The sequence below is a fragment of the Tinamus guttatus genome, unplaced genomic scaffold (genome assembly GCF_059628265.1).
Source record: "Tinamus guttatus ecotype Peru unplaced genomic scaffold, ASM5962826v1 Tinamus_guttatus_pri_ptg000193l, whole genome shotgun sequence".
NCBI classification, from domain to species: domain Eukaryota; kingdom Metazoa; phylum Chordata; class Aves; order Tinamiformes; family Tinamidae; genus Tinamus; species Tinamus guttatus.
The window spans coordinates 1031067-1043276 of record NW_028288727.1 but is presented as its reverse complement, the minus strand read 5'-3'; the positions used below and the strand labels follow the sequence as shown (position 1 = coordinate 1043276).

The window sequence follows — 12210 nt, the reverse complement described above, 5'->3', positions numbered from 1 at the left end:
TACTGCATCAGATTTTGCAAAATGTATTCAAGCCCTTAGCCAGTATCTCTCTATCACTATGGCTGTAGAGACGAAAAAATGTGCTGTAAAGTCCATCTTGCTTTACATTTGATCACTCATGAAGGACTCATCTGCTATAGGTTCTTTCACCAGGACACAATCTGCGACATGCGACATGCAATTATCATCAAATTTGAAATACAGTTTAGATTCTAAAATCTTGGTGTGTTTTTTGTGACATCACTTTAGTGTCTAAGCAGTGCAGTGTAAGTAAAAGCCAACATATAAGGGCCAGAAGGTATGGAGAAGAAAATACTGCATTTTTCTGGCGCTATCTAAATATGTGCTGAGTGAGCCACTGGAAAAATCCCAGTTTAATCCATTATAACAAAGATTAGATTGCGTTCAAAGTTTATTTATAATAGCTGTCCTTTTAAAATCTATAAGAAAGTCGTATAAGACAAGTGGGCTTTGGTCCCTTCTATGTCATCACCTTTGTGTCCCTCTTGATTTTATTTCGGCCTATATATTAAATCACTAGTAATGTAGATGAGTTTATTTATGAAGTATCTCGCTCAAATTTTATTACTTTTTAATATCAAAAAGACTGCAACCCAAGGCAGTATATTGTAGGTTGTATTTCACAAGCAAAAGGTGGTCATAAATTATTTATTTCTAAATGAAACACAGAGTGCTGATGCAAGGGGAGAGAGTGTATTGACTTTAAGCTGTTTTATTTGTTGCATGTAAGAAAATCTTGAACTTGTTTTTTTCAAATGGTTAAATAAATATTCGGTTAATACTGAACCATAAATACAAAATCTCTCTTAAATATAAAGATTGCAGAGAAAGTTCCCTTTCTGAGAGTGATCTGAAGGTTGGAGCTGCTGCCCCCTGGGTGGTGCTTGGCCCCCTGGCTTGGCCCCCTGTCATCTTTCTGGTAATGGAAACACAAGGAATCAAATCAGAAAGTAGGATGTAAAGTAACTGTGGGAGGTGGGATCATCTCACCTGGTCACTCAAGTTGCTCCTTCTCTCAGATGATAAAGCTTCTTTTCAAAAGCAGGAGAGAATTAGGTACTTCACAAGCCTCCTTCTTGCAGGAAAAATAAAAACAACAGAGTAAGGATTTATTGGTCTGAGCTGATTTTAAAGAAAAATGGCAAAAACAGCAAATACAAAAACACCTCTAAGTTCACTGAGCTTTATAATTTTGTGAGTAAGAGTCCCACAGAAGAAAAGTGGAGGTGTTGCATGTGAATATTTGTTAGTTCTTTAGAGGGCCATTGGCCCTGAGTAACCACAGAGATAGTTAGGATGGGGAAGGGAAGATTAAAGCATTTGGATGGGCAGTTCTCTGCATTGGGCCAGATCTCTCATGTGTCATCTTTGGCTCTCAAAGAATGGAAAAACCTTTTTTTGTTGTTTGATTGGTTTGCGTTTTCATTCATTTCATGTAGTCATGAGCGAACAACATCTCTGTGACATGAAGGCAAAATACAGAATACAAAATACAAAAAAATACAAAAACTGTCATGGAATTGTTGCTGGATGAAATCCTAGAAGACTTTGGAAATTTTGTCTTTGATCTCAGGAGAGCGGCAGTTTTACCTCTAATGTTAAAGTTGTAAGCAGGTTGATGTGGAAGGCATCAAATACATCCCTTGTTATTTTGAATAGGCTGAAATAAGAAGTGTTTCTCTTGGTATCTCCTACAGCACAGTGTCTCTAGAGCTAACTGCAATAAGATTATCATGTTGTTTACGGATGGTGGTGAAGAAAGAGCACAAGAAATTTTCCACAAATATAATGAAGACAAAAAGGTAAGTGATATGTGAAAGACTGTACACACACACACACAAAAAAAAAAAAAAAAAGAATATTTTAAGGTGGAAATAATAATATCTTTTAAAATCTCTTAGCATTGAACCTCAGGCCACTTAAAGCTTTGTCAATCTATAACATTTATCTGAAAAGAAAAGAAAATATATTTAAAATTTTATACTTTGGGAAGTTGAACATTTATGGACTAGAAAAAGCTCCAGTAAGTTGCCGTTTGAGGTTAATTAAACATTTGCACATTTTAGCTAGGACTGGGATGGCTGAAATTTGTAATTCAGTAATTTTCCGTTACTGAAATTTGTTCTATAGGTCAACTAAAATTATGGGTTTCACACAAGGATTGCTGGATTTGTCTTGCAAACATTAGATTATTAGCTGTTTATTTATTTATTTATTTATTTATGGATTTAATCAAACTTCCCATCTGATTTTTGCATATGCAAACATAGGGTATTTGTGTTTCCCTGTATATGGTATAAACTCCAGTTCTATGAATTGGCCCTTACTACCCTTCAGTGTAGGTAAATATGCTTGAAAGATTTATCACTTTTTAAGGGAAATTTAAATACGATCTCACTTTTTACTAAAACCGAGCCTTTAACTTTCCTACTGTTTGGGGATGTGCCTGTAGATGGCTTTTATTTTTTGCAAGCTAAAAGTTAGATCGCAATTCGCCAGGATGCTAAAACCATTATTATGGGTGCTTATATGTAAAGCAGTGGAGACAATTCATTGGACACCTTAATGTACTGATCCCTTTAAAAGGAGAACTAGAAACACAAGATGCAATTTCCATCTCCCCCAGTGACTCATTCCACGACCTTGGAAAACGGCTCCATGCCTGCCCTGTAGTGGTGCTCGGGGTGGAATGATGTGCCCGTGCTTAGTTAACCTTTGTGTCTGAGCTGGAAGCATTTTTTAAACTGACAATTAATTAATTAGATGGAAGACTTGAAAACATGGCAACTCAATGTACGACGCACACAGCTGTATGCTGAAATAATATGCAGAGATTTCGAATTTGAACTTGGTAGCGTTTATTATAGTGAGTGTCATCAGCTAAAGGAAAGCATATATTCCTTATTATTTTCATTTAATTCCTGTGTTATGAGGAACGCTTAGTAAAATATCCAGTTGTAAGAAACACATTTTCAGTCTTAACAGCCCTATGCCTGACATTCAATTATTCAAGAAGGTACGATGGAGTAGGGATTTATTCATTTAACAAGATTATTTTTTTCCTATACTTTGCACTACCAAGAGTTGAGTTGTTTTTACGTGTCCTGTTGCCCCATGGCACACTCTTACTTTCCCCTTACTGGTAACAAATGAAGGTTTAGGCTTTTTACTGTATACAACATATGCATGAGTGATAATTGTTACTGTCTGGAGTTCTGTTTATTTAGATGTGCCTTCTTATATAATTAAATGTAATAGAAAACTTCTTGCACTTGATTAAGTTCTATATATCTAAAATACAAATCTTAGTAGGCATCTACATTTTTGTTCCTTTGTTTATTAAAGTACTAGGTTGCTTGATGCCATCCCTGATTGCTTTTTTTCAAGGTGACTTTGGAAATACAAGGAATAGTAAGAAAGGTTTTGGCAGGTGTACTTTGAAGAACCATTCACTTTCTCCTTGAGTAAACTTTGTAGTTTTCAATCAGTAACAATCTTTGTGCTCTTGGGGGAGAATTTGTGGTAGCAAAGTAAAATTAAAGCTTTTTTTTTTTTTTTAAGGAAAATCTCTAAAGAGAGTGAGCATTTAATATTAGTAAGTTAAGCCTTATAAGTTATAATAATAGATCCCTGACAATCTTTTGCAACAATTTAGTATTTTTGAAAATAAGAGTAATATAAAATATATTAGTGGAAATAGTCTCCCTGTTAAGGATACCCTGGATTCTAGAATGATAAAAAGCATGCTTGCTTGTTTCTCCTCCTCTCTGTAACTAAATTTAATCCAGTGGAGCATAATTGCATAATATGCAAATATGCATAATAATAAAATTGATAAATGCATTCTAATGTTAAAAATACATGTACTACTAATTGTGTAAAGTAATAATGCCTTCTTAGTTTGCATTGTAGGATGCTTTCATAGGGGAAGTACTAAGAAACATAAAGACATGGCAATTCAGATTCTGGTGTCTTCAGTAAAGTTTAGTGTTTTATATATACATATATTTCCTATAAATAGTGTGTAACATACTAGAGGGCTAGTTTTATAATTATTTGTAGTAGGTGCAGGCACTTATTCTGGGTGCCATGAATAAGGTATTCAAAAAAGTTTCCTCTCTTTACAGGAGAGTTGTAACACTCCACAGTATCAATATCTGTCATGTAATGCAGACCAGGCATGAAAAGAGATTTGCTTGATCACTTTTCTCTGTGCTTTGCAAACAATATATTAATAATAAATTTTTATGATTTTACTGTGTCACAGTAGATAGAGGCAGGAAAATTGTCCTGTTAACTTAGTGGGTTTCAACCCTTTGAGCTGACATATAGATATATTTAGTTAAACTACGTTAGTAGTTTTGGTGGTTTTTTTGTAGTTAAATTACAACTAAACTATGAATGCGAAGATCTTGATAAAACTGATATAACAATATAGAGGAGGAACACTTCTGGTTTTTATTCTGTTTAAAGTTGAAAGTCACAATTATGTCTCACCTTTGCTTGTCTATTTCCCTTAATAAATCCAGATTTTATTGTCACAGATTGCAAGTGTATGCTATGTGTGACATTTTACAATTGCCATATTTACCTTTACTGGGATGTTTGGGGTTACTGCACTAATTGTGTGAAATAGCATGCAAATGGCCAATTTCAGGAATGAGGCTGGTAAATTCTCGTTTTATTGGTATTAATGCTGCAGATGGCTTCACTGAAGATAGCAATATAAATTTAATTGAAATGTAGGCACAGTAGGCGTTCTGCAGCCTGAGAGCGTTGAACTTGGGTTAAAAATAGACAGCCAGCTATGGCTCTTTGGGGTATATTGTACACTCTGAAATAGGAGTATCGAAGGATTGCTCAACTCATGTAGGCAGGACCTTAAACATCCCTCATGCTCTTAAGGTTGGTATTGCAAAACTGTCTTATAAAAGAAATTCTCTCTGCTTTTATTATCTGCAAAGCTCCATAACTATTAAGTTTATTGGTCTGAATACCTTTTTGCACAATTACAAGTAAATTTAACAGGCAGTGGTTTTGCTACTGGTGTTAATGAAGACAGCAGCTTGGTACTGCTAGAGTCATCTGAGAGGAGCCTGAAAGCTTTTGTCTCAACTACAAATGACCATTAAAAAAAGCACATGACATTTCCACTTGGGGTAGCCATGGGACTCTGCCTGGTGTCAGCCTGAATAAATGTAACTTTCTACACTCACTCATAAAGCTGAAAATAGAAGCACCATCTTTCTCAGCACTAACTGTTCATAGCTGTTTATAACAACTGTTTATAACAACTGTCCAAGTGCGCTGCTCTAGATAAACTTGCTACGCAACATATAACATAAAGGACTGAAATTAAGGGTTGAAATGAGCAGGTATCTGGAATTTCTGTTTTTATATCTGAACGACATGTATATAGTTTGCCAGCTAAAACAGAAAAAAAAATACTGAACTGTTCTCTGGGCTTCTCTTTCATTGCTTTCCATAGCTTTTGGACAACCCTAAGCTAGGACACTTCTCATTTCTTCTGATGAATCAGTGTCAGCAGTGAATTGTAATGATGGTGCAGGGCCTCTTAGGCAAGAGAAGTCTCCGGATTGCCAGTTACCCTTGCTTTGCTTTGGCACTGTGATGCTCAGCAGTACTGATTGATACTCTTCAGCCCTTTCACTGTTCGGTCGTTAGAGAAAATTCTTCGGACAGCAATCTACCTTTGTAGATTAAAAAATAGGTAGGCATACTAAGTGCAGAGGAAGATAACTCGGAATTGTTTCCCCTCCAATTGCAAATAGTCTTCTAAAAATGGAACCAGTTTATGGTCATTTGATGGACATCAGCAATATGAATAATGTATCTTGCCAGGCTGAAGAACATTTTTCTCCTCAATGAAGGCAAAGGACTATTTCAAACAGAAACAAAACAAAAAAAATCATGTTTTTTGAAGCAACTGACTTTATTCTGGAGAGCTAGAGAAGAAGAAGGCAAAAAGACACAAAAAAAGGCAGACATGATTACGAAGTCCAAAATCAGCCTTTACAATGTGCCCATTATGCTTATTCTCTGTCTTCAATCAGACTGAAGGTTTTTGATTCCATAATTACCTCTGTCTCAGAAGTGTGCCATCTTCCAGATACTAATTTTAATTAGTTTAATTAATATATGTACTCTGATACTCCAAGATTCAAGGCCAGGAAGGCACAGGGGAAGAGGGGCAGCTGAACAATTATTTTAGGGAGGTAGTCAGCAGGCACAAGAGCCTTCTTACACCTGTGTCAACAGGTGCCCTGTATTGATACTGAATTTCTGTTTATGCTGCTCTTTCATTATTTGCATGAGCCCTTATGAGATACCACAGGACATTTTTATCTGCTGTGCAAGATAAAATCCACATGGTGATGTTGAGAACTGCAGAAACCTAATGAAAGTTTTAATATAGTTTTGTTGAAAATATAATCTTATCAGTCATATTAGAATCATAGATGGCTGTTCTATGAAACCCAAATGACAGCTTGTTTCATTCACATTGGTCAGGGAGGGAGCTATTCGATACTTTCATTTCTGCAGGTCTTCACTTCCAAAACACTTCATTAATGGTGATTGATTCAAGGTCTTGCAAGCTGGGCAGTGCTACAGGTGTCATAAACTGATTAGTCGAGACACCAGGAATAGGAGGCCACTTAATATAGAAAATAAGTTATATTTATTTGGGAATGAAAATAGAGAGTCAAACTGTATTTACCTATTTATACCAGTAAAATACTCTGTATGACACAGCTGGTTGAGGTCAAGAGGCTCAGGAGGTAGATTTAGTGTCATACTAACCTTGGGCTTGTTATTGTGAATTTATGATTGCAGGGAAATACAGTGGGAGCTAGCTGCCTTCTGTAATTAAAGAATAGGAGTGGGACTTTAATCAATGAGCGTGAGCAATTTAATACCTAGGTGATGTTTGATGATGTCTGCATAAACCCTTCGTTAAAGTATCTGGTTCCACAATTTTCAGTTATGTTTTCCTGTTTTGCTATCTACCTGTTTAGAAGGTTTTCCCTAAGAATTTTTGTACAGCAAATAAACTTGTTTGTTTGTTTGTTCTACAGTAGTCACAAGGAACAATTAATTCTTGCCATGTCCTCTTACACTTTAGGATATAAATCCCCTTATATTTTTAGGAGGTAGATCTTATGTTGTTATCCTGTTGTTCTTCCTAGACTTTGTATTTTCAGCTAAACAAACTCCTTTATTTCAGAGTTCTCATAAAATGCATCTTAAATTCTTTTTATTCTTTTTGTCCTCTCCCATTGTATATAAAGATACATTATCTGTACTTTTCCTAAAATATTCTTTGGAAGAACTACAGATAAAACTTGAATGGTACCAAGAGAATAAACTATTTTCTATGATGTTTCTTCATACAGAACTTAGGTAAATACATCATAAATTATAATTTGTCTTTTCTCAATAGCATGATAGAATTGAACCATATTTGTTTTTGTCCTTACTCTGATTTTTTTTTCCCCATACTGCTGCATGGGTATCCTTCAATTTCAGGTTATGCATTTGATTTTCTTTTCTAAGCTTTTTCATCTTATATTGCATTAGGCAGTTTTCTCTTGTATGTTTAATGTATTCCTCTTCATGACTGCCAGCTTTCTTTTAATGCTTTATTCTTTAGATTATCTTCCCAAGAGCCCCAGTTAGTTCTCAGAGTTTGCTCAAGTCGGTCTTTTTGAAATCATATGCTTATTTTACTGCTGTCTAACCTTTCTTTCCTCAAAACAAAAACCACTTCTTGCTTTTTACCCCATATTAGCTTTTTACCTCCAGATTTTCAGTTAATTCTTCCTTAGAATTCAAAAACAAATCTCTTTTTGCCATCTTCAAAGTAATGAGCGCAGCTGTAGATAGATATGAGTTGTTTTGCTGTAAAAGCTAACTTAGAAATACCATTAAAAGCATAAGAGTGGAGGATATTTAAAAATTAAGAATTGCTTTATGTAGACGATGAAGCAAAATTGGACACAAGAAAAAAAATATGATGAATACAACATGCTTTTCTTTGAATCTACCTGTTGTGTAATCATGATTCTAATGTTTGTATTTTGACTGAATCTTGAATTTTAGAAAGTTTAGTCTTCCACCATTGGAGTAAAGTTGAAAATTTATGGGGGAAAAAGAGTAGAATTTGTCCAATAGATAGAGTAAAAGTCATGTGATACCAACCTAGTGCAAATGAACTTGATGCACTAAAATCTGTAATACATTAAAATTGAGCTTTTAAAACTGAAATCTTACAGGTTATTGAGCTCTAGCTCTCTTTGAAAGTGGGATGGTATATGGATGAGAAGAACAGTCAATGTACTGGAGAAGAAACAGTCAGGAAGACATGGAGACTTTGTACTAGAGCTCAAAGGAAGAAGTTGCAGAGTGAAATGTCTGCAGGAAGCAAGCAAATAATGGCACTGCTGAGGCAAATGGTAGCTCCAGATGTATATATGCAGGTGGAGCAGGTGACAGCTTCAGGAGGAAATAAAAAATCCAAGAAACAAAAGTACATTCCATTCAGAGAACAACAAAGATACGTTTTTATATTCAGGCAGTGTGACATAGGGAAGGGATATGAAATTGGAAACGAGGTAGCTTAAGTGTAGATGTACAGTAGAGTTGACATAAGCAAGTAGAAATTTCATTTATAAGAAGGAGAGCACTTTATGCACTTTTAATCCAAACTGGCCAAAGAACCTGCAGTGCATGCTGAAAAGTATTTTAATATGTCTTTTTAACAGGAATTTGTCTTGTTTACTAATGATTTTAGAAAAAAGATATCAGTGCTCTGTGTCAAAATCTTACAGTGAGGGGATATTTTATCAAAAACAACCTTAATGCAATATTTTTTCTATAATAACTTTCTCTGTAAGAAGCAATTTGATAAAGAAGGCTGAACAGTTTTTCTTTTTTCATTAAAAGCTGCAAGAAAGCCAACATCAGTATTCAAGAAGGGCAAGAAGGAGGACCCAGGAAAATACAGGCCAGTCAGCCTCACCTCTGTCACTGGAAAGGTGATGGAGCACTTTATCCCAGAGACGATCTCTGGGCACATGAAGGAAAACGTTATCAGGAGTAGTCATTATGGATTCACCAAGAGAAAGTCGTCTTTGACCAACCTTCTACGATGGGATGAAGGGCTGGATGGATGAGGGGAGAGCAGTGGATGTTGTCTACCTTGGTTTCAGCAAGGTTTTCAACACCATCTCCCATAACATCCTCCTAGGGAAGCTCAGGAAGTGTGGGTTAGATAAGTGGATATCAGGATAGACTGAGAACTCACTGGATGACAGAGCTTAGATGGTGGTGATAAATGGGGCCGAGTCTAGTTGGAGGCCTGTGGCCAGTGGTGTCCCACAAGGGTCAGTATTGGGCCCAGTGCTGTTCAACCTACTTATCAGATGACTTGGATGAGGGAACAGTGCACCTGCAGCAAGTTTGCGGATGATAAAAAACACACCAGAGGGCTGTGCTGCCGTTCAGAGGAACCTAGACAGGTTGGAGAGTTGAGTGGAGAAGAACCTCGTTAGGTTCAACAAGGGCAAGTCCAGGCACCAGGACAGATTAGGGGTTGGCCCTAATCAACTCCGTGCAGAGAGTTTTGGGAGTCCTGGTTGACAACAAGCTAACCATGAGTCAGCAATGTGCCCTTGTGGCCAAGAAGCCAATGGGATCCTGGCTGCATCAGGAAGAGCGTTGCCAGCAGGTCGAGGGAGGGGATTCTGCCCCTCTACTCAGCTCTGATGAGGCCTCACCTGGAGAATTGGGTGCAGCTCTGGGCTCCCCAGGACAAGGGGGATGTGAAGCTTCTAGAGAGGGTACAGCGCAGAGTGATGAACATGATTAAGATGATACAAATACCTGAGGGGAGAATGTAGGGAGGATGGGGCCAAACTCTTCTTGGTGTTGACCAGCAACAGAACAACTGGTAATGGGTACAAATTGGAACACAGGAGGTTCCACCTCCATGTGAGGAAGAACTTCTTTCCTGCGAGGGTGACAGAGCCCTGGAACAGACTGCGCAGATAGGCTGTGGAGTCTTGTTCTCTGGAGATCTTCAGTTCCCACCTGACTCTCTAGAAGTCCTTCCAACCTCAACCATTCTGTGATTCTGGGAAAAGAGAAGATTTTAGTGAGAGGTTATTAAAATCGAGTTACCTCACGTCAGAGAAGATTGAAATACAGCTTATCTCCTGAAAGTTTAGCCTTTACTGTTACAAAGTGTTAGATACGTCAGGGCCATAAACAACTCTCACAGCAAAATATAGGACAATGAATTGTGTGTAGGATCAGTTTTATTCTTTCTTTTTTTTTCCCCATAAATTTATTAGGCTGATAGCAGAAGAAATTGGGGGGGGGGGAGACGAGCATCACTCGGCATAGGAGGAAGATGTGTCATGACTAATATCATTACCTTTAAGGCATCCATAGATTGATAGTATCTATAAATTCAGTTATATTTAATATTGTCCTGATTCGGTGTCAGGGAAGGTTTCAGTACGATCCCAAGAGCGAGATTAAGACGCAAACAGGGTCAATGCCATACAGCCTTGTTAGCTTTATTCTCATAAGTGCAATAGGACAGAGAGAAGAAGAAGAGAAAAGGGAAAGAAAGATAAACAAGCAAGCAGGAGAGATGCAACAGGACTATAGTTACCACCACCACCACAAGTCTGGCTAAGTGTCGCTGGCTCTGCTTCGGTACAGGTCCCGGTGCAGGTGATGTTCTGTGGCAGAAGGCTATGCACGATGGTGCAGGTGATGTTCCACACTGCTCCGGGGAGTGGAAAATGTGCTCCTTTTATGTCCCTCTTCTCAAAGGGTCCTCCCATTTTCTTGAAGTTTTCTGGTATTTGTTGTTCCTGTCATATGTGCTGTGTGCTTTTGTATTCTTCTTCACCCCCAATTTGCATGCAAACTGCTCTGGTGGGCACTGTGATTGTTGTCATTGTTCAGGTCTTGAGCTAATCTTGGAAGATCAAATAGATAGCTGCTATTACAGTCTTCCCAGAGATAAGACGCCAGGGTTATGAGGTGCAAATGGTAAGAGACCTTCCCAGAGAATGGTGAGGGACCTTCCCAGAGATAAGATGCCAGGGCATTGTCCAGGTAAATGGTGTGTCAATGATGCCAAGAAAAACACAACCCACAACAGTCTCTTACAAATATATATGTAGAACATCTGAGAGATTCCTGAGCGTTCAGGTACATTTTTGCAAGAAATGCAATGAACTCTCACGCATGCACCATGAATTCATTAAGCACAGTCCTACTGCCACTGGACAGTCTATAGCACATGGCCACAGTCCCTGAGCTCTGCAAGATTTGCAGGGTGCCCACAGCAGGCAGCGTCCATGTGGAGTGGGGCCAGGAGCTGTGCTTGACCTTCAAGCAGAGGCAAGATGGGATTGCTCAGATTGATGAGGCAGCAGTGAGTTTCCAGCACTACACAGTAGTCCTACTCAGTTTCCAAAAAACAAAGGAAGTGCCTTCACCACTTGAAATTACCCTAAGCCAAGTCATTTTTTCTTAGAATTTCTCACTATTTTTCATGTTCCTTAAGGTTGCATTTCTGTTATTCTGTCAAAAATCATCCATTATAAAATTAGAGCTTGAACTTTGAGTAACTGATAATTCCAGAGAGGAAAATTTCCTGTAGAAATGTTCAGCTGGGAAATGAGTTTCCGGTGGCCCATCCTCTTTCCCCTTCCAATATGACATTTTGGCATTTGAAACCACTTAATTTCAGTCAGTGTTTTCCACATTGTCAGAAATGGAGTAATGAAAGCAGAAAGCAGGACAAAACAGTAATGATACAAGAGCATAGGACTCTACTTGCAAAGAGAGAACATTTGCATGAATAAAAAATAGTCATTGTGGAGTACCTGATGAAAACTGGTATTTGAAACATTCACCTTTTAAAGGCAGAATAAATTCAGTGGAATTGAATAAAATTCCTTTAAATCCTTAGCTGGTATTTGTAATTTTTATTTCCCAGTGCTTTTGAGATCAAAAAAAAAAAAAAAAAAAAAAAAAGGAAAGAGAAAAAAAAGGTATAGTGCCAAAATATGAACAGTAAATACCTATGTAGTTATGTATCTGACCAGTTGGCCAGTTCCAGCTGGTTACCTACCTCCAAATATTGTT

At 37.5% G+C, this 12210-nt stretch overlaps 1 protein-coding gene across 3 annotated transcripts in view; it reads left to right on the top strand.

Moving 5' to 3' along the window:
- Positions 1-12210, top strand: part of CACNA2D1 (calcium voltage-gated channel auxiliary subunit alpha2delta 1) — a 341896-nt gene that overhangs the window by 270144 nt on the left and 59542 nt on the right. For all 3 annotated transcript variants that reach the window (XM_088523514.1, XM_088523513.1, XM_088523511.1), the window contains exon 12: positions 1719-1823. In XM_088523514.1, the coding sequence (XP_088379640.1) occupies positions 1719-1823 (105 nt within the window). The remainder of the gene's footprint in view (positions 1-1718; positions 1824-12210) is intronic.